General features: G+C 37.8%; 2 protein-coding genes across 3 annotated transcripts in view; one reads left to right on the forward strand and one right to left on the reverse strand.

The window, feature by feature from the left end:
- CSGALNACT1 (chondroitin sulfate N-acetylgalactosaminyltransferase 1) overlaps positions 1-12,102 on the forward strand; it is a 42,608-nt gene extending 30,506 nt beyond the window's left edge. For both annotated transcript variants that reach the window (XM_087915378.1, XM_026717371.2), the window contains exons 6-8: positions 3,447-3,541; positions 4,102-4,183; positions 10,212-12,102. In XM_087915378.1, coding sequence (XP_087771504.1) covers positions 3,447-3,541; positions 4,102-4,183; positions 10,212-10,495 — 461 coding nt within the window. In that variant the 3' untranslated portion in view covers positions 10,496-12,102. The remainder of the gene's footprint in view (positions 1-3,446; positions 3,542-4,101; positions 4,184-10,211) is intronic.
- A 4,470-nt stretch (positions 12,103-16,572) lies between these two features.
- The window catches only part of SH2D4A (SH2 domain containing 4A), a 32,423-nt gene continuing 21,436 nt past the window's right edge, over positions 16,573-27,559 (reverse strand). The window contains exons 5-10 of the mRNA XM_087915381.1: positions 26,776-26,856; positions 25,697-25,820; positions 24,767-24,983; positions 21,274-21,404; positions 18,329-18,549; positions 16,573-17,098 (exon numbers count right to left, since the gene is read on the reverse strand). Of these exons, the coding sequence (XP_087771507.1) occupies positions 17,036-17,098; positions 18,329-18,549; positions 21,274-21,404; positions 24,767-24,983; positions 25,697-25,820; positions 26,776-26,856 (837 nt within the window). The 3' untranslated portion in view covers positions 16,573-17,035. The remainder of the gene's footprint in view (positions 17,099-18,328; positions 18,550-21,273; positions 21,405-24,766; positions 24,984-25,696; positions 25,821-26,775; positions 26,857-27,559) is intronic.

The following is a 27,559-nucleotide window of genomic DNA, read 5'->3' on the forward strand; positions in this document are numbered from 1 at the left end:
AGCATGCCCAATTGAGCCTTAGTATCAGCTTGCCTCATCATTGGGGGAAGATAAACATTGAACACTAACAGTTTGCTGCGTCCTCTCTTAATTAGGAACGCCATAGCTAAAGAGCCACAGGGGGGCAGCTCCGCTGTCTCCACTTTCAAAGCAGTAGAGACCAAGCAAGCTAGACCACCCTTAGGCCTTCCTGTCGTAGATTGTCTGGTGGCAGCCAAGGAAATGACTGTAAACCCTGTAAGGGATATCTTATCGCATGCCCAGGTCTCCTGAAGCAGGACCACATCAAATGAGTGAATATAGTTGGCGAATTCTGTGGTACCACACCTTCTCCCCCAACATGCTATGTTCCATGAAAGGCACTTAAGTGTGCAGGGGGGTTTGCCAGATTTAATAGTCATTCTGTGTGATTAATTTTTCCCAGAGCGCCCTTCGGATCTGAAAAGATACACCCATTGTTAAGTGGCAGGGTCATCCTCTTAAGAGGCAGAGGCAGGGAAGGAGGGAGGGGAGGCGAGCCTTCTTCATGGGGCTGTAGGGCTCTAAGCACATTCCAGTTCATACTTGTGGCATTCATTGGTTGCTTAGCTGGCAAGTATTCAGCAGCATCAACAGACGGAGTTTGAAGTAGCCCTGGATCTTCAAATTTATGAATTAGACATTCTGGAGAGAGCGCCAAGCGAGCTTCCGTTGGTAAATCAGTATAGACTCCCTGGAGTCCAAGGGAATACTTATCAGGTAGTGAAAGACTCCAGAGCTTGGATTTAACTGCATCCAGACGGTTTATGATTTGGGCCCTTTCTGGTTGTGGAAGCGCACAAAGGAGTCGGAAGAGCTGTGTCTCCTCCTGGTTCCAGAAATTGTCTTGACATAAATCAGTCTCATAAATAGATGGAATCCGAAAGGCACTGACCTGGGGCTTATTTACTAAGGAATCATGGGTGCCCTGGGCTGGTGTCGCTTCCTTTGGGGCCATTTTTTCCCAGCTGATCAAGTCAAGGGAAGCTTCCCGGTAAGATGTTACTAACTGTAGGGGGTTGATTTGACCGGTTGTAGGAGGAACAGTCAGGCTACCATCAGAGAGGATGCCAATTGGAGGTTTTGCAGGAATAGGTGTATAATTAGTACATGATGTAGTATCCGAGATGGCATTCAATGTCGGCACATTAATATGTGCTGCTGAGGATCTTTTGGGGGCAATAAATCTCCTGCCACTCACAAATTGACGATTACTCAAGAGTGGCTTAATCAACATATCTTTGAAGACTCTTCTTGGCAGAATGCCGAAGGATCTTAACATGGATCCTCTTCTGAAAAATAGTTTTAGGGTGTTAGAGTTTTCAAAACTGAGTAGTACTCTAGTGCAGAGTTCAGGAGAGGGTGAAAGTTCAACCTTCTTCAAATCATCAGCTTTTAGCCCCAATAACTGTAATATATGGCCCCTCTCCAGCTGTGTTGAACCCCAGTGAGGTAAGTTGTCATTAATGGGATTAATGATGAGGGCCACCTGTTTTGACTGTAAGACCAGGTGACTGCATGAAAAGATGTAAAGTTTGAACTATTGGTAGGATTTCGTTGGCCAGTGCTTTTGCTGAGGCTTGGCAGGGAGAACCCTGCTGCCGCATCAGGCTGCCGAGCGGTCAGCCCAGGGCACCCACTGGTAGTCCAGGAAACTGAGTAGTTTAAAGTACTTATTATTTTATCAAGCTGGAGCTGAATGCTTGCTGTAGTTTCTGCGATCAAGAAACATTGCTGAGCCAAAAGTTCTGTAAGGGTGGGCTCATTTAAGGATTGGTTGGGGGTCGTAGTTTTAGATAAGCCTTTGTTCTCAACTTGGGGGGGTGACGCCCTCAACCGTTGGAAGATTGCGACAACCCGCAGCAGCCAGACAAAAGGGAGCAGGAGCTTTCAAACCGAGAGGCCGAGCTAAAACAAAGTGGAGAAGAAACGAGTCCTAATGCAAACAGTGGCAGAGCTCCTCACAAGTATACCAAGGATCCTGCCCTCCCAACAGAGCAGGGAACATGAGTAAATAAAAATGATAAAATAATAAATAGTGGATAAAAATAGAATAAATTAGATAAGAGAAATCACATCAAAGCTAGGCATTGCTAGACTTCCAGCTGAAGGAGAAAATAAGCCTAAATCCAGAAAAAAGATCCAGCAGGAGCTCCTCCATTATAGACAAAGAATAGAACAACAAATATAGCAATGTTGTCATTCCATATGTTGCAGGAATATCTGAAAAGCTCAGGAGACTATTCAACTAATACAACATACATGTACATTTTAAGCCCAAGAACACGCTAAGGCAGAAGCTTGTCCACTTCAAGGATAAAACACTTAGACACAAATTGAGTGTAATGTAATATATATACAACACAATATAGTGAAACGTGCCAACCTGTACATTGGTGAACCACTTCACAAGCATATGGCAGCATATTAGATCAAACCCATCAGGACAAGATTCAGCAGTTCATTAAAGGCCACTCTTGAAGACAGCAAAACCCACATTTTGGATAGAGAGGATCATTGGTTTCAAAGAGGAATAAAAGAGTCCATTTATTTTAACATTGAGCAGCCTTCTCTCAACAGAAGAAGAGGAATAATACCTATCTACAGTCTACAATGCAGCCCTTGAAGCAGTTTCCAGAAGATTCCACAACCAATTTGCACTCTAATTCAAGTGATTCTGAGGGCACAGATAAACCCCTAAGTGGCCTCAAGAACTCTCAGAGAGTGCTAACAATGACTGCAAAGAAATATAATCTTTGCATCTCCCCCTCCCAAAACATCTGGTCAGAACTCATTCTTCCATCTCCCCACTATCACAACTGATGAAGTTTCTTGGATGAGAAACAAAATGTTTTCTTCTTCCTCAAGAAAAGAAACAATCCAGTTAGCTTTTGAAAAAGCATCTTTGAGAAAATCCCAATCCCATAAATCCATACTGGAAATAGAGCAAGCTAAGGCATAATAAAACCTAAATATGGATGATGAGAATTTAATTTTAAGGACTGCGGACACATTGGGTTTCAAAGTGGATTACCACTGGTTCGGTGAGTGTGGCTTGATGGGCACACTTTGCGTTTGCGCATACACTTTGTGTGTGCATGCCAAACACGCCCTTTGCATAGGCGCAGAGGCTTCCTACTCACCTGCAATCTTGCACTCTCCCTGTGTCTTCAACAGATGATGCGCAGCAATTTGTGCCGCGCAAAACAGCTGTGCTTCAAAAACAGGAAATAAAGGTCAGTATGGGAGCCCAGGTGGGCGGGCAGGCCCAACAGCAGATCATCGGAGTGAACCAGATGACCTTTGGAGCTATCGGTTCAGCCGAACCAGTAGAATCCCACGCCTGCTCTGAAATCTACTTTCTTCAAAGTATTCAAGAGCAGATTTAGCAAAAAATGACCATAATCTTTTCCAAATCTTATTTCTAGGAAAGAAAGTATTCTATCCTGTTCTTTTCAGCCAGTACAACCCAAGTCTAATATATGGACGTCATGATTCCATTCCACCCTTAAAACAACAGCTGGTAGGTAATTGGTTGTTTAACCAAATGCACAGACTAAAAATTCTTTAAAATTCAGCAGTATTTGTTAGAGCCTTTTTCCATTCTAAATTATACTGTAGCTGCAAATTTCCTTAAGAAATTAGATTTGAGCTTCAGACATAAGCATACTTGGAAAAGAGATCTTTTCAAATCATTCTGCATAAGACTGCTTTTGAAGAAGTCTGGAAAGTTCTTGGAGAACGGATCTGCTTAAAAATGTTTACTGGAAGCTGATAGCCCAGATATAATACATTAATTCTATACAAGTTGGACCACTTTAAACTAGTAGTTTAAGTTTCAGAGACTTAATGGAAGCCACTTTTATTTTTATTTATAAAAATAGCATTTTTAGCATTTTTTTTCTCTAGATAAGGCAATTTTCATTTTTATAAATCCTTTCTGGCAACATGGGGGATGTAACAATTTAAAGGATGTGCCTCTCATTGATTAGGAGATCCACTGCAGATTTGCACTGGGCCAAAAATAAGAATTAAATCAAAAGGGATTATTTAATTGCAGCTAAAACATCTTGTTTCTTCCAGGTAATAAAAAAAGAGACAGGATTTTGGAGAGACTTTGGGTTTGGAATGACTTGTCAATTTCGTTCTGATTACATCAATATTGGTGAGACACTATGCTTTTTTACATATATATCTTTTATTGTTTTATCAATGTATAAAATGCAGAGCAAAATAAAAAATAGGAAATTAAGTGAAGACAAAAGAAAGGAAAGAAAATATGGGGTACAAGGGAAGAAGGAAAAAGATGTTGACTTCTGACTCTTTTTAGCACAGTACAAGATAAGATTATAACCTCAACTTTTTACTTTTATACTTTAGTATATACTGTATTTTCAGAGTATAAGATGCTCTGAAGTATAAGACGTACCTATCTTTTAGGGAGGAAAATAAGGCTCTGCCTCTGCCTCCCAGCAATTTGCCTCCTTGCAACAAACAGCAAACAGCCTGTTTCAGCTTCAGCTCAGTCTGATTAACACAAGCAGCTGATTGTCGGTTGGATCTCCCTCCCAGCAATCAGTTGTTTCAGGCTGCAGGGATTACTATTGCCTATTGCTGCTGTTTTTGCCCTCAGCACACCCCATTTTTGCCCCGTTCCAGGCGGTGGGCAATCAGAATGGGTGGAAAATGGGGTGCATGGAGGCAGCAATAGCCAATGGCAATCCCTGCAGCCTGAAACAGCTGATCGTCAGGAGGCCAATCCAACCAACAATCAGCTGTTTGTGCTAATCAGACTGTGCTGAAGTTGAAACAGGCTATTTGCTGTTTGCTGTTTGCTGCGAGGAGGCAAATTGCTGGAGGCAAAGGTCAAAAGGTGGCGGGGTGGCCAGTGGGCGGGGCTTCAGCAACATTCGCTGTATAAGACACACAGACATTACCACCCACTTTTGGGGGTGGAAAAAATGTGTCTTATACTGCAAAAAATACAGTAACTAGCCTATAACAAATCCATCTAATCAGCAAAACCAAAGTAAAAGTTTCCTTTTTTTTCATCACAAGCACAAAATCCAGAAATGATATCTAAATAAAAAACATAAGTATATTTTCCTCTTTGACTAGAACAATCAGTTTAACCATTACCGCTTTATCTTCCTTGCTGATGAAATAATATGTATTTCTTTTCGCATTTAGTAATTTTTATAAACCATCACAATTTATATTAACAACATTTACTGTATTCTTTCAGATACTTTAAATTAAAGGGAAAAATATTTTTCCCTTTTTTAAAAGGGAAAATCATTCATTTTTAAACTCTAAGCTTTCTTTAAAAACATTTGTAGAATTAAAGCATTCTAATACATCTTTTTAAACTTCCTCTTAACATAATTTAAAGTTCATTTTCAGATCAATAAAATTCCAACAAACTCCAATTAACTCATTAACTTTAGATTACTCCCTCTGTTATCCTCATAGAATATTTTTTTTCTTGTATACAACCTTTTTAAAGCTTTACATTTTTTAAGCTAATACATCTTTTTCTTTAACTTTCTCTTAGCATAGATACTTTCAATACACTTTCAATAATATTTTACAAACTGTAGAATTACTAAAGCATTATATATAAAGAAAAAAATAAATTTTCAAACTTTAGATTAAGACTCAATTACAAATGTCAAACTGATGAAAATCTGTCTTAATTCCAATTGATTCATTAAATTTAAGTCACCCCTTTCAGCTTGTCTTCATGGAATAAAATGTTTTTCTTCTATGGAATATTTATCAAATAGTTATAAGGTTTTCTTTTTCTCAAGGATTTTTCAACCTTGTTAATATCCATGAAGAAAAAGTCCAAAACTTGTCTTTTTAAAAATTGCACATTTTCTTGGAGGTCTTCTTTCAATTGTGCTTGGGAGGCTTCTATTTAAACAATCATAATAAAAATTGGTGTCAGGTTTATATTCCAAAACTTCAGTTGGCTCCTCTGCATTGTCAGCTACTTGTGAAATTGCCTCAGTAGTTTGGTAACGTTCTACACATATTTGCATCTCTGAAGTAGTTTGAGTACTTTTTAAAAAAAAAGTTTTTATTTTTTAAGACATACAAATAAAATATTAAAAACATAAAACCATCTTCCATTTTATATGCAGTACCCTTTTTAACATCCTTGGAGCATAGCTGTTCTGTAATGATCTCTAATCATTTGCTCCTCTTTAGTCAAAGAGTAGCTCTTTTATAAGTCATCTAAGAATTGCTGACAAATCAGGAATCATAAAAATCAGAAAGTTTTACTTTTAGCCATTCACAGCAAAGAAGACCAAGCTACAAATTATAAAAATAATGAACTAAATCCATAACTTTCTGCTCTCATATTTCTCCACTGTCTTTTTAAAAAGATAGTCCACACTTCTTTATTTTAACTTGCCTTAACAGCCTTCTTCCTTGTTTCTTCCCAAGAAGAACCTCAAATGGCACAGATCTTCAAAAAGGAATAACAGGCTATAGTTAAAGAGAACCTCTTTTAGCTTAATAAAGATTAGTAGTCCTTAAAAATGATTAATAAATAAAAGGCACAACCAGTGGTGGGATTCAAACAATTTAACAACTGGTTTTCTGCCCTAATGACTGGGTGGGTGTGGCTGGATGGTCATGTGATTGGGTGGGTGTGGCCAATTTGATTGATCTCACCCTTAGGAAATTTCTCCTTAGTCCAACTCACAATAAAATAGCACAATAAAATAGCATTATTCCAATATTTAGAATAGAATAGAATAACAGAGTTGGAAAGGACCTTGGAGGTCTTCTAATCCAACCTCCTGCTTAGGCGGGAAACCCTACACCACTTCAGACAAATGGTTATCCAATCTCTTCTTTGAAACTTCCAGTGTTGGAGCATTTACAACTTCTGGAGGCAAGTTGTTCCACTGATTAATTGTTTTGTCAGGAAATTTGAGACTCCTATAAAAGTGAAGGAATCAATCTATTTTCCAAAGTACCAAAAGGCACAACAAGAAACAATGGATGGAAAGTAACCAAAGGGAGAAGAAACCTAGGGCTAAGGAGAACTTTCCTAAGGATGAGACCAATCAACCAATGGAATACCTTTCTTTCAGAAGTTGTGGGTGCTCCAACACTAGAGGCTTTCAAAATGAGTGAGGGAAGTACACCCGAAAAAGACAGTGCCAGGAACCACTAAAACAATGCAGAAAACTTAAAACAACCATTCCCCTTTTAAAAACCAGTCAACCCCAAAGCAAATGCAACAGCTGAGACGGAAACTAAAAGCAGCCATTCATGCTAACTGAAAGCCTGGGCATGCTGCCAAAAGCGAATAACCCTTCCATCTTTACTATTCTATGCTCTCTATGTTCTAAATTGGGTGCTTCACAGCAGAAACAATACAGCTGGCTGAACCACACATGCATTAAATTCACAGCCTCTATAATCAAGCTGCATCATTGTCCCCTCCTGTATCTTTCCTCCCAGGAAGAAACAAGAAGTAGCCAACACGGCAGCAGCTATAAAAGGTCTTGGGGAACTCCAGGGAGTATCAGCTGATCACAGAAGTGTCACTTTATACTCTTTATAATGAAAGCGTTTGTAATCTTGTCCTTCCTGAAGGGAAGAGGCTAATCCCATCCCTAGATGGGTGATTGATGGGTTTCCCTGCCCTAATGCTGTCAGTTTCTGTTGTTTATTGATTTAATTCAGCAGTGTATCAGCTGCATTCCTGATACAACTGTTAAGTGATTCTTCACTGTCTGCCCGGAGCTATTAACTGAAGGAGAGAGAGAGAAAAAACCTCTCTAGCACTTTATTTTTAGTTGGTTCTCTGAACTGCACAAGCAATTAACTAATAGTTCGGGCGAATAGGTGAGAACCGGCTGAATCCCACCTGTGGGCACAACTTTGTCTCCATTTGAAAAATAAATTTCAAAATGGCTTTTTCTTCAACTATGAACTGATTGCAGCATTTCCCCTATCCCGCCTCAGCTTTTGGCACGAAAGCGATTTTAAAGTGTAAGACATTATGCTTAAATTTGCCAGGCATTAGTGCTGAATTTTTTGTTGTTGTTTATTTTTAACACATTTCACGCTATTTCTTGGTATGGGAAAGGTGTACACAGCTACATAATCACTTTGAATTAACTTTTAATATTAGTATATTTATTATTTAAGAAAACCAATCTACCTTCACAATCTATAACCATTGGTTAAATAAAACATACGCACTGAAAGAAAGAAAAACCTCAGATATAAACATTCTTGAAAAAGGATTTCTGATGGATATTCTCTCTTCCAGAACTCTCTCAATTTTTATTAATGTAACTTGCTATTTTTATTATATCTTTAAAAATATCCAGGAATCCTTTTTCATTTAGACTAATATTTACTTTCCAAATTCATGACAATTTCATGGAACTCCATATTTTGTTATTAATAAATTAGTAAAACTCTTAGCTTGGAAATATTGAAAGTAAGGTGAACTTTGCAAATTAATTCAGGGGTATTTTTGTACATATCCTGTATCTGTTGCTATAAAATATTGCACTTTTCTGACTATAAATCTGAAAATAGTTTATATCTTACTTTATTGTATAATGATAATGTTTACTCAGAGTATAATGTTCCTATGGCTTCTTTGTTTTAAACAATACCCAATTCAGTTTTTCTATTGAGTTATTTATTGTTGTTTCAAAGCAAACATTCAAATATGTAATGGAATATTTTTTTTCAGTATCGCAAAAAAACAAGTCCACTTTTATTACTTGTTCTAAATAGTATATTAACAATGTGAAGTTCTTGTCTCTGACTAAAATATGAGGGAATGTGAACTTCTGCTGAATGTGTACACATGAACTAAGAAACCAACAAAGATGCATTTTAAAACAAAATAATATCCTTATGCTGCTTTTAACCTTGAAACAAAATAAACAGAGAGATATGGGAGATATTGGGGGCTGATAAAACATGATGGTTTTGTTAATATAGGTAGTCTTCACTGACCAATGGCAATATGGACTTCTAATTCAGTCACTAAGTGGCGCAGTCATTAAGCATGATGTCATGTGACTGTGACTCACAACTTCCCGTGGCTTCTACATTGCCTTTGCTTATCAAAAACCAACTGCAAAGGTCACAAATGTCAATCATTTGTGAACTACAATCCCTGCAGCCATCAATGCAAGCCAATAGCCAAGCACTTGAATTGCATTCAGGTGACCTCATGGATACTGTGCTGGTTACAACTTTGAGGACTAGTTATAACCAAACTAGTTGTTTTTGGTATTATAACTTTGAATAAATGCTGAATGAGCAGAAAGCAAAAACTGCCTGTTTTGGGATATGAAACCATTGAAATAACTGCAGCGTGCAGAACAAAGACATCCATTCCCAAACCATAATGGTGACTAAGTGTGAAAAATACATTGTGACAGCACAACACAAGCTCTGCCCTTTCGCACTTTATTGCCACAAAACATGCAAGTATGCAAGAGGTGGAACTTGTGTTGTGACATCGCAATACATATTTCATCTCTTCTTGCCTACTCTTGTGGTTAGATGGCAGCAGGTGCGGACGGCTGAGAAGAGAGAGGACTCAGATGAGGGCCAGGATCGTTAGGGAGTGGACTGCTGCCTTCAGAGATTTTGGGGGCTGGCAGCAGTGATGAGGTTCCCGAGGAGGCTGTGCCAAGTATGTGTGTGCGCAGGGTTGCTTGCAGGAAAGAGCAGTTGCAGCAGCACAGGTGACTTGGGTGTAAGGCTGCAAGATAATGGTCCCTCCTTCAAGAAGATAAAAGTCAGCTGTGAAGCAAACATTCTTTGCAGGAAGCAAAGACATTTTGAAACTCAGCCTCATGGATATTGCAGTATTTTGGTATTTGAAGACTCTTGTGTTGTGATATATTTCTTATCTGTTATTCTTGGCAGACTCACACAGTTTTGGCGAAGCTTGTGCTTATCAAAGTTAATTGGTTTGCAGCAGCCTTTTACCCAGGGATTCATAAGAATCATTAAAAGGTTTCTGTTCTCTTTGGTTCATGTTTGTTTTATTGAAAAAGGGTTTGGGTCAGAATACCTACTCATGAATGCCTGCAGGCAGAATGAATGTCCCAAATCTGTAGTTCTTTTTCAATCAAAGCCTACTTCATCTTTCTATTTATTGTAAATGCTGCCACTCTCTCTTTTCTCATTAGGAGGGTTTGACCTTGACATTAAAGGATGGGGAGGAGAAGATGTACAACTATACCGTAAATACCTTCACAGCAACCTCATGGTTATCAGGACACCAGTCCGGGGACTTTTCCACCTCTGGCATGAAAAGCATTGCTTAGATGAGCTGACACCAGAACAATACAAGATGTGCATCCAGTCTAAAGCTATGAATGAAGCTTCTCATGACCAGCTAGGCCTGCTGGTCTTCCAACGGGAGATTGAAACTCATTACCGTAAACAAAAAGCAAATAATAGAAATATGTGAAGGTCTTTCACAAAGCAAAAAATAAACTTGGATTATAGTTTAATAACAGCTTCTAGGGAGAGAGGAAATTTTTGGGCTTAGATGGATCTTCATAATCTTTTAGGTTTCAACTGGGAGCACAGGCCTTCTTTTGGTTTCTCTTACTTTTTTATCTCCAGCCCTGTGGGTTCCTAATTGCCAGAAAATATTTGGAACTGTATAGAGAGATGAAGGGAGGAGGATGTATGCACTTTGTTCAAATGTAACATTTCGTCAGTAACACTATTTATATTTGGTTTCCCAACTTTAATTGATATATGAGTAGATTGTACAGAGTGTTGCATTTTAACTGTTGTCATGAATGTGAATGTCTGTGGAGACTAACACCAAGAAAGCTGTTCAAATGAGACCAGGGGTGGGCTTCAAAACTTTGGCAACCAGTTCTCTGCCTGGTTGCTGGGTGGGCTTAGCCTAGTCGGCCTCCTGCACCATGGCAGGGGGGTGTTTTCACCCTCCCTGGGTTCCGGGGATATTCCTTGAACCTCTGAGACAGCAAAAATGGTTTCCCTAGGTTATGGAGGCTCTCTGGAGGTCAGAAATGGGCCCATTTCCAGCTTTCCAGAGCCTCCAGGAGGCCCGCTTTTCACCCTCCTCGAGCCTCCCCATGGGCTCACTTACCTGGCATCCAAAATGGGCCTCCTGGGAGGAGCGGGGTGCAGTGGGCAGGGCCAGCCAAGAGTGGGATTTGCCAGTTCTCTGAACTGACTGTAAAATTAGCTACCAGTTCATCCAAACCAGGGTGAACAGGAAGCAGCCCACCCCTGAATGAGACTGATGATAATAGACTACCAATTCTGGCTATGTGCTATATATACCTCTGATATATTACAAGATATATTAAATATCTGAGCACATTATACAGCACATTATACAGTGAGAAATTGGATGATCCAATCTGGAGGGAACATATTTTTTTCTGGCCTAAGCCACTTATGTGATGGACTTGAAGCTGTTCAAACAAAGTCAACAACTCCTACCTTGCAGAAGCCATATTCTGGAGAAAAAGTTACTAAATTTCTTAAAAGTCATATGAAATGAATATGCAATGTTAAACCTAAGAGAACAAAATACAATCAGTTTTTATTTTGTATTAATATTTAAAAAGATGAACAAGTGACAGGTAGAATGTTAAATGCCTAAAATTTACAATAGATTTATGTACAGAATCCCAAAATAAAAAAATAAAAAATTGTATTTGTTTAAGCTGTGAATTAAGTCATACAATTGCTTGCTTTTGGATTCTGTAAAGTATTAATTTATTTTACTTCATTTGGTTGTATATAAGTTCTTCTATTTAAATGTAAAGTCTTCCAGAAAATACCACATTGTAATACAGAAGATAGACACTTTATAAGCCAATTTCACTTTATTGAAAAAATTACAACCTCTCATTTAACTGTTGTATTGAAAAGTAGTTGGAACATGAACTGCATATGGATGTGCATATATCTAAAAGACATTTGGCTATTTTTTTTGGACAAGAATTAATAAATATTCAAAAATTTTAATGTTATTTTAGCATAATGAATAAAAAATACATTAACACTCAGGTGTTGTTGATTTATTTGTAATTCTACACTACTATTCCAGCTATTCCCTGACATTAGTCTTTCATCATGATTTCATATAATTGTCAGGGCTCCAACAAATCCACCCTCATTCAAATCTAAAGTCTCTAGCCACATGTCAGATTTTTTAGATTTTTTAGAAGTAGCCATGTTGGCGCGTGGCTGGGTGCAGCCGATACTAAATTACATCATACATTTCCCCCTTGACCCTGGTCTTCCCCCCCACCCTCTGGATGTGACTTCTCCAATGGGACACATCCGTCTCCATGATGCTCTCCAATAACCTTCTTATGCTCCAACAACTTTGGGCTACGGGGGTGATCATCTAGGCATTTCAAGAATACCTTGTTTTTCCCCACTCCCTTTTTCTGGCAGCTAAAAAGACTAAAGGAGGATCTTTTTAGTTGACAATAATACTATTGATTGTATGTTAAATACAGGCTGTTTTAAGGCAAATGCAAGGAACTGATGCACTTGGAAGAGAGAGCCAATGGGAAGCAGATGCCCTCTAATCTTCTCTGCAATCTTCTTTCCCAATTGTTTTTATTTTTTCTCCCAGATGGATTAGGATGCTGTAATTTCATTTACAGACATGTGAAAAAGAAAGTACACACTTTTTGAGTTCTATGGTTTTACATATTAGAACATGGTAAAAATCATCTGGTCCTTACCAATTCTTAAAAGTAGGTAAACACAACCTCAGATGAACAACAACACATGACATATAATACTATCATTTATTTTGCAAAAAGAAAATCAAAATGGAGAAGCCATGTGTGAAAAACTAAGTGGAATACCATAGCCAGAGGTGCTATTCAACCGTTTCACATTTATTTGGGTGAACCGGTAGCGGTTATTTGGCATGGGTTGCCAAACTGGTGGCAATCCCTGGCTGGCCATGCCCCCAATCTGGTTGCCCAGTAGTTCACTTGCGATCGCTCTCCTAGCTTTCTGTTCCCTTTTTTCTCCCTGGGGAAAAGGAAGAAAGGCATGGACACTGCAAGTATCACTTTTCTGGTGTGAGTTACTGTCGGGAGTGAGAAAGAGTGCAATCTGACAGAGGGGGTGGGGGTGAATCAAGCCTTGGAGCACTTTTGCAATGTAAAAGAAATGCATTTTGGAAGCAGGTCTTTTAAAAATTTCTCCAAGGATTCCCCATGGACGCTGCAAGTATTGCTTTCCCCTTGTGAGTTAGTGCTGGAGTGAGAAGGAGTACAGTCTGACAGAGGGGGTGGGGGTGAATCGAGCCTTGGAGCACTTTTGCAATGAAAAAGAAATGCATTTTGGAAGCAGGTCTTTTAAAAATTTCTCCAAGTTGGAGAAATTTAAAGGAGCTGCTTCCAAAATGCTTGTCTGTTAAGTGCTCGCTGTGTGTGTGTGTGTGTGTGTGTGAGAGAGAGGGGGGGGGTGGGGGTGGGGGTGGGGGGAAGGTGGAGAAAGAAAGAAAAATATAGGAAGAGAGAGAGATAAAACTCTGTTTTAATTGTTCCATTATTTATTATATATTAATATTTTACACTGTCCCTACACCTAGAGTGATTTTTCTGCCTTTCTTTTGCCCAGGGCTACCACATATTTTTCAGGGTTTACATGCATTCAATGTCAATAGTCCAGTGCATAAAATACACATGTGTTTAACAAGAGTTGAAAGGGACCTTGGAGGTCTTCTAGTCCAACCCCCAGCTCAGGCAAGAAAACTGAGGATGCCAAACTCTGAGTAGAGATCCTGAGAAAGGTGTCAGAATAATACTTAGAAGGGACCTTGAGAGGAACCCTATACCATTTCAGAGAAATGGCTGTCCAGTCTTTTCTTAAAAACCTCCAGTGATGGAGCACCCAGAACTTCTGGAGACAGGCAGTTCCACTGGTTAATTGTTCTCACTGTCAAGAAGTTTCTCCTTAGTTTTAGGTTGCTTCTGTCTGTTCAGTTTCCATCCATTGCTTCTTCTTTGCATTCTGCTTCTTTGGAAAATGCATTGTCCCCCTTTCTTTGTGGCAGCCCCTTAAAAGCCTGTTGTTTATCACACTCTTGAGTAAAGCATGTGAGCCATTTCCTCCTTTCGGTGGTCCATGAAAGTACATCTATAGTATGCAGATAATAAAGTCAAAAAAGGTGAACAACATTTTTACCGAACTATAGATAAGTTGAGGCTGGGTGACAAGGAATGGCTGGGAGGGGAGGGGCCAGGTGAGGCACTCCTTGATGTGAGTGACATTGAGTTGGCCACACCCACCCAGTCACATGACCACCAAGCCATGCCCACCCAGTCACATGACCACCAAGCCATGACCACCCAGTCACATGACCACCAAGCACGCCCACCCAGTCACATGACCACAAGCCTTGCCCACCAAATAAGCCACGCCCACAGAACCGGTATTAAAAAAAATTGAATTCCATCACTGACCATAGCATGCACAATTTCTATTCATTGTAGGTAGAGACATATCACATCAGTATTTGAATAACTTTTCCAAGGCTTCATGATTATTTTATCAAGTGCTGGCCTGCAATGTATTTATTTACAAACAGCAAAATTCCAGGATAAAAACAGTAATCCACCCACCCCACCCCAGCAATCCCACAGTCAAATGAGCCAGTTGATGGGCTCCATCCCACTCTGGGTTCTTCAGACCATTGGTTCTTCTGGATCTTATGAAAGAGTGTCAACATGACGGCCGGTATAATTTCTGCAGGGATGATATCCCAGTATGGTATCTGATTTTAATATACTTGCCAATTTAGCTTGTATTTTATATATATATGAGTTTAGGAAAATATGCCGCCAAATGGAGCTTCAATGAAATAGACATATACATGAAAATAGATGTATATTTTCCAGATGCAGTTAAATAATACAAATAACTAGAAAATAAGGAATCTTGAGACATGTCCAAATTCTGAATATAGAATGTAAATAGCCTTTGACAATGCATGTATTAATCCTGCTTCTATTATAATGAATGCTTTCCTCTTGGTCTAGCTGAGATTATTTTCAAGTGAACTGAAGCACAATTAGAAAAGGTAGTGACTGTGCTTGTTCTGTTGCAAAAATGTATTTATTGGTAACATTTTCAGAGAAAAGAATAAAATCCTGAGGCATGTAATGTTTATTTTTTATGCAGTCATCATTCAGTAGCCATCTGCCTTCCTTGAGCATTTGTTGCTAAAGGCTCTTCTCTCATTGCTGGCTATTTACTATATTTGTCTATCATACACCAGCTTCTTCAGACAAGGAAACGATTTGTCCTAGTAAGCTTGGACACAAAAGAAAAAGGAAGAAAAAGCACATTGTACCCATGATTAGTTAGTTATGTCCGTGTGTAGTGCTACCCCCAAAAGGGCTGCTGGAATCCGGGTTCTCTTTGCCCTTTTGGTATGGCCACAGGTCCCCGCTAGTCCGTCTCTCAGGCACCTCTATTGGCTTAGGACATGCAGTGTTGTGGTTGTCAGTCTTCTCTCAACAGGCTGGTCATGCGATGGGGCGATGGTCAGTCTTTTCCCAACTGGCGGGTCACATGATGAGATGGTATTCATGTGGCTGGTTGGCCCTTTTTTCTTTCTCTCTCTCCTCTCACCCTCTCTTGAATCGCCTGCTGAGCTTTCCTTCCACTGCTCCTTCGTGGTTTCCTCTGCTTGCCTCACAGAAGTCTCTCCTATCCTGCCTATTGCCTTCACTCCCTCTTCCTTTCCCCAGACCTCTTTTTTCATTTCCTATCCTTCTAGGTCTCTTTTTTCCCCTCCCTCCAAAAGGTAGTTATCCTCTCTCAACTTCCGGCCTTTTTTGTCTTTCCCCTCTCTTTCTCCTCCTCTTCCCGCCAAGATAGCCTCCTCCTCCTCCTCCTCTTCCCTTCTCTCCCTTCTACATATGTTAATACAAAAATGTATCTGATTCTCCCATGCCCTGCCAGTATGCCAAGACTCAATTTTCTAAAGAACTAGGCCATAGAACTGACAGTGAAAAGTTTTGATCCATGCAATGTCTGCTATCATTTTTAAAGGAACACACAACCCCTATGAAACAACTTTGTCGATGTTGTTTTAGCAGAGAATACAGCAAGAAAAATGTGAACAGTTGGAAGCTCTAATGCACCCATTGTTCTATGATGCACTACAGACATGTTTATACTCATTACTCGTTCCTGATGATGAAAACCAACCTTTCAGGGTATTTGAAGTTATGAAGATACTTCTAATTACTTCTGCATTTGGAGTTTTCCTCAATGATTTTATTTATTTAATTTTTATTCATTAATGTTATATGGCGCCCATGTTGTAGCACTTGGTGACTTTGAGTAGCTTACAATATAGTAAAGTGTGGAGATATAAAACAATTATGAATGTAAGTACAATACAAACCTTTCAAGAATGTCAAATGTCAACTCTTTGGAATAGTTCCTTATAATTTCATTTAACAGCAATTCATGCAGTCAGGTTTCATTTTGAACAAAGAAAGTTCATTACCACAATTGCCTGTAATGGTAGCTTTATTCTTTTGCTGCTTTCTTTAGGATTTTGATCCCATTTCTTTCTTGATTGAATTTAGTTTTTGTTTATCAAATATATTTAAATTACATTTTTACAGTTAAGGAACTATTGTAATAACTGAAGGATTTTGGCTCCATGCCAGCAGCTCCTCATTCCATAAACTTCCTCCATATGATAAATGGATTTTCTAAGTATCTGTAGAAGACAACCAGGCTGAGCCTGAGGAAGATTAATGCATCATCAATCTCAAATCCCTTGTGTCCACAAGAAATCTCCCTATGAATTTCATTCTTATCTACCACCTATTTGCTTTGACCATTAACAGTTCAGATTCTTGTAGAGCATATAAGTTTGCAATAAATCTTTATATTCCTTTGAACTGCCTGGACTTCCTGATTTTATTGCACTTGACAATCACTCAAAAAGATCAAGATAATCTGGTAACTATCCTTGTTGTCCACAGGGATAATGAAGTCGTTCCTTCCCCAATGATGTAATGGGCTCATCCTAAAAAAGAAAGGAACCAAGATAAAAATTGACTCTTCTAAAGTTGAATCCCAAAGATCTGAACTCCAGTAAAGTTAGTATTTAATTTTTGATTATGAGCCACAGTGGCGCAATGGTTAGAATGCAGTACTACAGGCTACTTCTGCTGATTGCTGGCTGACTGCAATTCGGCCGTTCAAATCTCACCAGGTTCAAGGTTGACTCAACATTTCATCCAGGCTCAAGGTTGACTCGCCTTCCATTTTATCTGAGGTGGACAAAATGAGGACCCAAATTGTTGGGGGAAATATGCTGACTCTGTAAACTGCTTAGATAGGGCTGTAAAGCATTGTAAAGCGGTATATAAATCTAAGTGCTATTGCTATTGCTATTAATGACTATTAAGTTATTTACAACTGGCTTCAAAGCATTTTAGGTAGCAAGGCAAATTATATTAATACATTTCTTTTAAAAAAATTAAGAAAATTGCAATTTTCTTATCCCAGCTTAGTTCTGAAATTGTGAAATAGCTTTAGTGAATCACCTAATTTCATCAAGACATCACAAATACTAGCCAATACAGAATCATTGAATCATAGGGTTGGAAGGTGATTTTCTAGATCAATCCCCTGCTAAAGGCAGGATTCCTTAAACCTTCTTGAACAAATGATTATTCTATATTTTCTTGAAAGCCTTCAGTGATGAAGCACCCTTGATTCTGAAATGCAAGCTATTCCACTGATATATATTTTCCATAGCTTGCTTCAATTTAAAAATGACCATAGAGACTTTTCAAAACAATATTTCAGAACTGACCCTGTAGGTAATGCTGGTAATGCTGCTAATCAGGAATTCATGGAGCTTATTGCAGTTAAAGGAAATTGGCATTTTCTAATATGCTCAATCATTTGATTATGGACTTACTGACAGTTGCTGATATGCTGCCTTTTAGTTTTCCCAGAATGCTCTTATCTCATCTGATATTGTATAGTATCATGCAAGAGCATTGTATGAATGGATAGGTGATTAGAGAAAAGACTAAATAGACGTTTTGCCTTCTAACTTGGAGTTGGCCTGTAATTGTGTGATTGAAAGAGACATATTTGTATTTAAAGCAATGAGGATAATTTCAAACCTGTCCTTTAAAGCAATTATAGAATTCTATAGGGGAACCCTGCCTTTGTATTGTATACATTCTGCAGAAATCTCTAATTTGGGTATAGAATGTGCTGAAAACTAAGAGAGACCCACCTTGTGAAATTCAACTAGGTCTGCTAATGTTGAATGTTGGAGTTGGTCAACACCAAGGAAACTATATGAATTTCCAGAAGCATCTATCAGAAAATGTTTGCAGCCCTCTGCTGACAAATAGGAGAGAACATAGCCTTTGATTTTTTCACTGACTCGGATGAGAAAGCTTCCAGGTGCCAAACCCTCTAAAAGTTCTTCTGCTTTTTTGGTGGTTAAAATACCTGTTCCCAAAACAAAAGCAATATAAATAAGGAAGTACCTCATATGTTACATGGGAAACATGCTCTTAAAAAAGAGACAAACTTTCTGTCTTTCTCTTCCTTTCTGTTGGTCCAGAGTTTTCATTTATTTAACCACTTTCCCAGATAATGCTACATAGTCTTAATGACATAAGGCAGCTTTTTTTAAAAAAAGTGTAGTGAACCGTAGAGTTCCCTGACAGATTTAGAAGAGAAAAAAAACCCAACTTCTCTTGAATGCAGGAACACCTATAGCACTTTTCAAAGACATGATAGAAAAGGCAGGACTTGTCAGCTGACATTCAGAAGCTCTATCCACATAGCAGGTGTTTGTGCTTATGAGGAGTCATCACTCAGCATGGACCTGAGAAGCAGGTAGCAGGGGTTCCAATGTTTTTTTAATTTCTTTTTAACAGCCACAATTAAACAGGTTGTAAATAATCATTACAAGAACCTTTCATTGCTACAGAAAACATATTGCTCTCATCTATAGTGTACTGAAAATATAGGTCTGATTTTTTCATAGTTTGTCCTTTTCCAAGGCTCATGATTGATCCTGGCCAGGGAATTATTAGATTATTTATTGTAAAATTATCATCAATACAGATAGTTCTTGACCTACAACTGTAACTATAATTGGCACTGGAAGTCTGGTCATAAGTAGTTATAATTGTAAATCAAGGTACATGACTATAAATAATATTCAGTCATGATTGAAAAAAATTTCCAGCCTTAATTTTTCATATTAAATGAACATGGTGATTGTTAAGCAAACCTATTCACTTCAAATCAGCAAAATATTGCAAATTGTGGTCATGTGACTGCAAAATTTCATGACCAGCCATAAAGTATCTGTTCCATGGCCATTGTAACTTTGAATGATTGTAAAATGATTAATTGTAAATCAAGGATTACCTGGATTTATGCAACATACTGGTATTTCAAGTGCTGAAAGCAATTTATAGACACTAATCCTTAGGGTATCTTTTGTAGGAAAGAGAATGTTTTATTATAGTCATAGACCCATAACTTATAATTAAAATGGCCAAATCAGTTTTAGCCAGGTGAAATATTTTATTGCAGTATTTGTAATATTATAATTGCAACTAACTTTAAACAAGATTATTTTGTCCTGAAAATCTAGTTAGAAACTTGTTAAACTATTTCTATTGTATTTATTTTTCTTTATTAAAAAAATACCTGGAATTTTATGCTAATTTTACAGGACTTTTCTTCCTATTTTAAGAATTGGACATCAGATAAATATTTGTTCTACAAATCTAATCTTTCTGATTGGCACTAAAACATCCTGGTTTAGCATACTAAATAGGAGAAATTTAATAGAAATGTTTTTTTATTTTCTTGAAACTCTTATTTCCTTACGTAAATGTGGCATTTTGTATTTGTCTGGTAAATTCCTATCTGAATTCCTATCTGCAATGTAAATCTCTTTCTAGACAAAAAGAAACGAGGCATGATATTCTTGCATCTAATGGAATTCTTTTATGCTTGCAATACTGAAAATCAAATGAATTTTTTATTACACTCTCATCTGTTGAGATCTCATCACTTTTCCATTGTTGTGCAAATACAATTCTGGCTGCAATTAATACATGCAAAATCAAATATATATTCCTTTTATCATACTTTTCCAGCAGGATACCCAACAAGAATATTTCTGGTTCAAATCTATATACTGCTTTATCATTTTTTCCAACCAAGTATGTATTTTTGTCCAATATTATTTTAGGTTTTGGGCATTTCCACCACATATGGTAATACAAATCAGATATCTGATTGCACTTCAACATTTAGCAGACTTATCTTTAAACATTTTTGCCAGTCTTCTTGGTGAAAAATGGCACCTATAAAACATTTTATACAAATTTTCTTTATATGCAGTTGACACAGTTAATTTAATATTTCTATCCCACAATCTCTGCCATTTATCCAGTTTTATTGCATATCCAAAAAATTTAGCCCAAACTATCATTGTCTCCTTTACTTGCTCACTTTCCAATTTGATATTTAATAAAGAGCTATATATTTTCTTTATTAATTTTTCATCCATTTCAGTCAGGGGTGGGATTCTACAGGTTCGCACCTATTCGCTAGAACCGGTTGTTAACATTCTAAGCGGTTCGGAGAACCAGTTGTTAGGAGAAATTACTGGCCTAATCCTGTAAGGAAGGCAGGAAGGAAACATTCTGGAGTTGCTTACAGAAACTGCCTCTCCGTTAACCCTTATTACATTCTTGGCAGGACTTGACTTCCTGTCTCAGGAACGTCTCTGGATTTTTCCCCCCTTCTTTGCTGGTACTTTGCTTGTGTTGAGTGACCTTTCAAAGTTACAATGGCACTGAAAAAATTGACTTATGACCACTTTTCATACTTACGACTGTTGCAACATCCCCACAGTCATGAGAGGCCAGGCGAGGAGATGCGTGCCTCGATGTGAGTGATATTGAGTTGGCCACACCCAGCCAATAACATGACCATCAAGCCATACCCACCACCTAAATCATGCCCACAGAACTGGTTGTTAAAAAATTTGAATCCCACCCTGATTTCAGTTAATATCTGGTCCCATTCTGTAATTCTTTATTAAAACCATACATTTTAGCATCTTTTTCATATCGAGATTGTAACTGCATTTGTGGCCATTTCTATACTTTTGATTGAGATAAGTCAATGACTGTACAGTACCGTGAAACCAAGGTGCAATCTGATCCATTGATTTTTCAAAGCCGGCTCGGAAATTGATCTGCTCTTCTTTAAACCATTGACCTATACTCTCCCAAGGAGAACTGGAGATAGAATTTTGTGAGCTCTGTTTTCTGTCATAAGAAAAGAATAGCTGGTTGAAATATTTAGCGGGATATTAGTTCAGTTCCAATACAGAATTTAAAAAATCCACTTACACATTAGGAATGCGCATAAAAACATGCTAATCTTTAGATTAAAATATATTATTGAAAAAGAACATATAGGATTAAAGATTATAGAAACATAAAAGGAAAATTAGAAAACCAAAAAAAGATACTGGTATGAAAAGATTGAGAAGTGAAAACAGTAAAAGACAAAGAAAGAAAAAAGAAAATGAAGCAAATATATAAAGAAGCGAGTTCTGAACTTTTATACAGCAGTTCCAAACATGATTATTACCATTTTTGCCCTTCCAAATTATGTAATATAGTTCCTTTGTTCACATAAACAATCCTTTTAAATCAGTAAATCCTGAAATCACCACTTGTTTATTCTGTTTGGTTTAGTGGCAGCAGTGCCTCAGATAAAAAGTCCATACAGAGAGTGGTAAGGAGAGCTGAGAAGATTATAGGAAGCTCGCTTCCTGTTATTCAGGATACTTCTTATAAGTGCTATGTGTTTAGAGTTCGAAGTATTGTTAGAGACCTCACACATGCATTTCACGGTTTGTTTCTATTGCTCCCCTCTTGGAAGAGGTTTCAAAGATCTACAGTAAGACTACTAAATTCTGTAACAGCTTTTTCCCCTTATGTCATCTGTCTTGTAAACTTGCAGGATTCTTCCCCCCCCACCCACCCCCATATATGTATACATTTGAACTAGACTGTGATGTTTCTCTGCGTCGTATATTTTATTTTTATTTATTTATTAGATTTGTATTGCCGCCTATTCACCTTGACGACTCAAGGCAGCTTACAACATATAAAACCACAATTTAAATCAATAAAGCTTGTAAAATCAATTAAATTAATATAGTAAAATCCCCACCTCCCCACCCCAGTGACAGCAGATTATACGAGCCATTTAATGGGCTCCATCATGCTCTCGGTTCCCCAGGCCCACTGGCAGAACCAGGTCTTCAACGCCTTCCGAAAGAGACAGAAGAGAATATATGTGTGTGTATGTGGGTATATGCATAATGGTTAGTTTTTTAGAGCTAAATGCAATGAAATTTCATTTTAATGTATGCTGATTAGTGTACATTTAAAGTGACCATAAAGTTTTTATTCTATTCTATTCATTTTTATGGAGGCATCTCTTCCTAAGCAGAAGGTGAAGGCAAAGCTTCCAATGAGAGGTCCTTGGTTCTCTCTGAGCTTGCTTGTTTTCTTACAGATGTTTCATTATCCTAATTAGGTAACATCACTATTACCTATATAACTAAGTAACACCACTGGCATTGATGATGCTACCTAGTTAGGGCAATGAAACATCTGCAAGAAAACAAGCAAGTTCAGGGAGCACCAAGGACCCCTAATTTCAACCTTGAGCTATAAAGTTTCCAAAATATAATTTTAGCAATTTGATCATAATGTTGTAGATTATCAGTCTGTGAAATTTTTTTGCAGCCACTGATAAGATGATCCACCGATTCATCTTTCTTATTGCATAAGCAACAATGCTGTGTGTTGAATTTTTGCTTTCATGGAATTAGTCTACAAGGCTTGTTCTTGAGCAGCCAAAACTAAACCTTCAATTTCTTTTTTCAGCACCCCTGATCTCAACCAGTTCCATGTTAGATTTGAGTCTACCTTTCCTTCAATGTCCTTCAGATATTGATTGTGCATAGGCTTCTTTTTCCAGTTAGAAACTTGATGTTTGATTGTTTCCTTTTGATATTCTGCTTTCAACCTGATTGTTTTTAAGAGGTTTCCCTTGTTTACCTCCTTCAGCAAAGGTTCTTTTGCTTTCTTTATATAGTCATTTAAATCATGTTTTTCCTCTTCCATAGTTTGTTTCACCTGTAAGAGTCTTCTGCCACTCTGAGATCTTTGCAAGTACAATAGATTGATATCACTTTGGGGGTGCATTGTCATTAATTTTCTTGTCTTTTGATCCAAGTTATTAAGTTCTAGCTGAGTCCAATCAATTATTCCAACTAAGTATCGCACCCCACTTTGCAGCTTTTGTTTTTCCAAACAATTTTAAATCATCCTTATAAAGCAAGTGGAAAATTTTCTAACCTTTTTAGCAAATTCATAGCCAGTTTGTCTTGTTCAAAATGCTTGTTAGTGGCAGCACTGATAATACAAATAACAGAGGTGACAATGAGTTGCCTTGGAAAATTCTTTGTTTGATTTCAACTTCATCAACTTCTTATCCACAAGCCATCAGTTGAGTTTGCCATAGCTTCATGGAAGTCTTCAGAAATTTCTTGATGTTGCTGCTAATTCCAAAAATGTTTAAGCATTTCTTAATTCAGCTGTCTGGAACAGAATCAAATCCTTTCTTATAATCAACCCCAGAGCAAACGCAGTAACTGAGAGAGAAACTAAGAGCAGCCGCTCATGCTAATTGAAAGCCTGGGCATGCTGCCAAAAGCAATTAACCCTTCCAACTCTATTATTCTATGTTCTCTATGTTCTAAATTGGGTGCTGCAGGAGCAAAACAGCTGGCTGGACCACATATGCATTAAATTCACAGCCTGTTTGATCAAGCTGCATCATTGTTCCCTCCTGTATCTTTTACCCCAGTAAGAAACAAGAAGTAGCCAACACTGGCAGCAGCTATAAAAGCTCTTGGGGAACTCCAGGAAGTATCAGCTGATCACAGAAGTGTCATTTAATACTCTTTATAATGAAAATGTTTGTAATCTTGTCCTTCTTCCTAAAGGGAAGAGGCTAATCCCATCCTTAGATGGGTAATTGATGGGTTTCCCTGCCCTAATGCTGTCAGTTTCTGTTGTTTATTGATTTGATTCAGCAGTGTATCGGCTGCATTCCTGCTGCAACTGTTAAGTGGTTCTTCGCTGTCTGCCCGGAGCTATTAACTGAAGGAGAGAGAGAGAGAGAGAGAGACAGAGAGAGAGAGAGAGAGAAAGAGAAAACTCTCTAGCACTTTATTTGTTACCAGTTCTCTGAACTGCATAAGCAATTAACAATTCGTTGAGAACTGGCTGAATCCCACCTATGCCACTGGTGCTTTAAACCCAGACAATGATGCCCAGCCACCGTGAAAATGCCAGACATGACGCACAAGCTGTAAAATGCTCAGGTCTGGCCTAAAACCTTTTGATTTTGATACCATATGATGATACTGTCCAATTAAATAATTTAAATCAGTGTATAATATTGCTGTTACAAGCAAGGTTTATTGTTCCCAATCCAATTTCATAGAACAATTCGAAAGGAAGAAATACGATATTCAGCAGACCATCTTGAGCTGTATGTGTCTTTCTGAGCAGTACAGTGACCCTCACCCTAAGTTACTAACCTCTCTGGTTTCCCATCAGCTATTTTAGCTGTAAGGTTTTTAGGCTTTGGTGGCAGAGGTGGAGGGAGTGGCTTTGTTTGCTCCTCTCTCTTAAAGATTTGGGAAAGATCAGATGCTTTGTCCTTGTGGATACCCTGTAATGACAGTCTCTTGTAGTCATCTCGTGCATGTTTGGCAAGGGAGCATCGTTTTTCATCTGCTGCTTTGGACCTCTGTACTGGAATTGAAAGGAACAATTCACTCAGTCCTTTTTTCAAGATCCAGAAGCACCTATAGCTATTATGAAATCATGCCAATGAGAGGGAGAAACCCAGAAAGAATAAACTACATGTAAAATTATTCTGGTACATGAATGAGCTTCCATAATGGAGGAAGTTTCTGGGATAGCAGTTCAGAATCAGCTTTGAACTTGTCTGTTCTTATGACATTAGTTCAATTCCCAAGTATAGCTAGTCTGTTGTATAGAAGAACTGCTGTGTCCCTTACTTTCCCTTTCCCCTTTCCTTCTTTTTTTTCCTGAAGCACTGCAATTCAGCAAAGCTTTTGGGAAGTCTATTCTCCATTGATGGAAACCCGCACTTCCCTTCACCCTTCTCTCATTCTAATACTGTTCTCCATGTTTTGAGGCTGACAGTAAGTGATGAGAACCATATATCAGCTTCACAATACTTTTAAGGGATTGGAGAATAGAATGTGCAGTGGACACCTCGAGTGGTGGAGATGGCTTCAGTCTGATCAATGCTAGTTCACTGCAACTTGGTACATTTGATTTACTCAACATAGCTCTCCAGATAGGTGGATTCTTGGAGGCTAAAAGTGTATAAAATTTGAGGGGAAAGTATTATTCTGTACAGTTGGCCTTGTATATCCTTTCTCCTTTCAAAATCATAAGCATGGTCACATAAAAGGGCCAATATTAGTGTGCCGCACAAGATTCTAGCCAAACGGGGTCTTCTTTATCTGGTTTTTGAATTGATTCAGAAGGATAATCTAAAGTCATTTCTTCTCCTGTTATGGTCTTGCCGGTGGTTGTCTTCATTGGCATTTCTCTATTCTGTCAAAGATAGACAACAGTAATGATTTCATTTAATGTACCAATAATTTTCTTCCATGCTAATAATTCACATTTTGACTTCATAAGTAGTTGCAGCATTTGATCTTATAAGAACCATATGTTTTAAATGTTGTCAAACTTAGTGGTTTAACTAAAACTTAAATTGCAGATTAAAATTAAGATCACCAGTTCCTCTGTTGACCTAGTACTTCCAAATATATTAATTTGGCCACAATGACAGGAAAGACACGGATTCATATAGAAGACGTTTTGAGGATCATTGGATGAAGGAAGGCTGCTCTGACACCAAGAATATGATACTTTGCAAGCCATTTTAAGAATCAATGCCTCCATTTAATGATAGCTAATGCTTTTTCTTGTCTGAGCTGAACATTTTCCCATCAAAAGTCTAGCAGATAGTGTATGTTAATCAATAATAGTAGAAATTGGAATTGTGTTTGAAAAAAATGTGGTTGCTGATTCAAATATACCTGCCTTTCCTAATTTGGACCTTACATGTTTCACCAAGAAAATGTAATAGGAGAGTGCATCTTTAAAGTCTATTTAATAATAATAATAACAACAACAACAACAACAACAACAACAACAACAACAACAACAATAATAATAATAATAATAATAATAATAATAATAATAATAATAATAATAATAATAATAATAAACAACTCTTTTTCATAGCCCTCTGATGCCATCCTGTCACAATTTTGGCTACACCATTTACTGCCCTTTCCCCATAAACTAACAAAGGTCATCTGGAAATGTATAATAAACTAACAAGGTCATCTGGAAATGTATTTTCATGAGTGCATGACGGGTTATTTTTTAACTGCACTTGGATTTAATTGCTTTCAGAAAATGGCATGCCTACTGAAGGTGAAACAAACAGGTTTTTTTGCATTATATATGCCCATAGAGATTTGATTTGTTTCCTTACCTTCTGAAAATTATATTTGCTTGAATTAGAGCAATAGCCTTCCAATATCTGCTCCACATCTCTTAGTTTAGTCATAGGAGCCTAAATCAATGAGATAGGAGTAAAGGAATGTTAACCTTCTTGTATTTATTTCCAGTTTATTGTAGATATGTGGAAAAGGGGAAAGAACTCACCATCATCTTGATTACTTCCCATACTTTTAGAATTAACATACAAGACAATTATAGCTTTATGAGTCAATATTCTTTCTAATTCTTTTCAATGAGTGTTTTTTCAGTGAATTCATTTTCCGCAACAGACCCATTTTAGCAGAAATTTTTGTCTGAAAATACCTTTGAACTGAAGAGCCTTTGCAACAAAATTATAGTGGAAGATTTTCTTCAGCTCTACGTTTATTGACTTCAGCAAAGGATTGCCCAACCATTCCTCCAACTCTATTTACACTTTGCCCTACCCAAATATTTTTCTGCCTGCATGTTTGTTATCAAGTTACAGATGGAAGTAATCTCAAAGATGTAGAACCTGGTCTATTCTGAAATATTCCCCCACTTCTCTTCTGTTTTGACTGCAGGCAGTAGAGGAAGAGATTTTCCATTTGCTTCCTCCACCCATCTATTTTTTACGCTTTCACAACTGTAACCCCCAGAGTTTTTATTTTGGAATTGACATCACTGAGGAGATGTAGCTGCAATTACTGAATACCAAAACAATGACTAATTGGTTACACTAATAGAAAGATAATGAAACCTAGAATTAGCAGGAAAGGGTAATTAAAACTGGGCTC

This window comes from Pseudonaja textilis, chromosome Z, assembly GCF_049901715.1.
Source record: "Pseudonaja textilis isolate UNSWEBS1 chromosome Z, rPseTex1.2, whole genome shotgun sequence".
Classification (NCBI taxonomy): domain Eukaryota; kingdom Metazoa; phylum Chordata; class Lepidosauria; order Squamata; family Elapidae; genus Pseudonaja; species Pseudonaja textilis.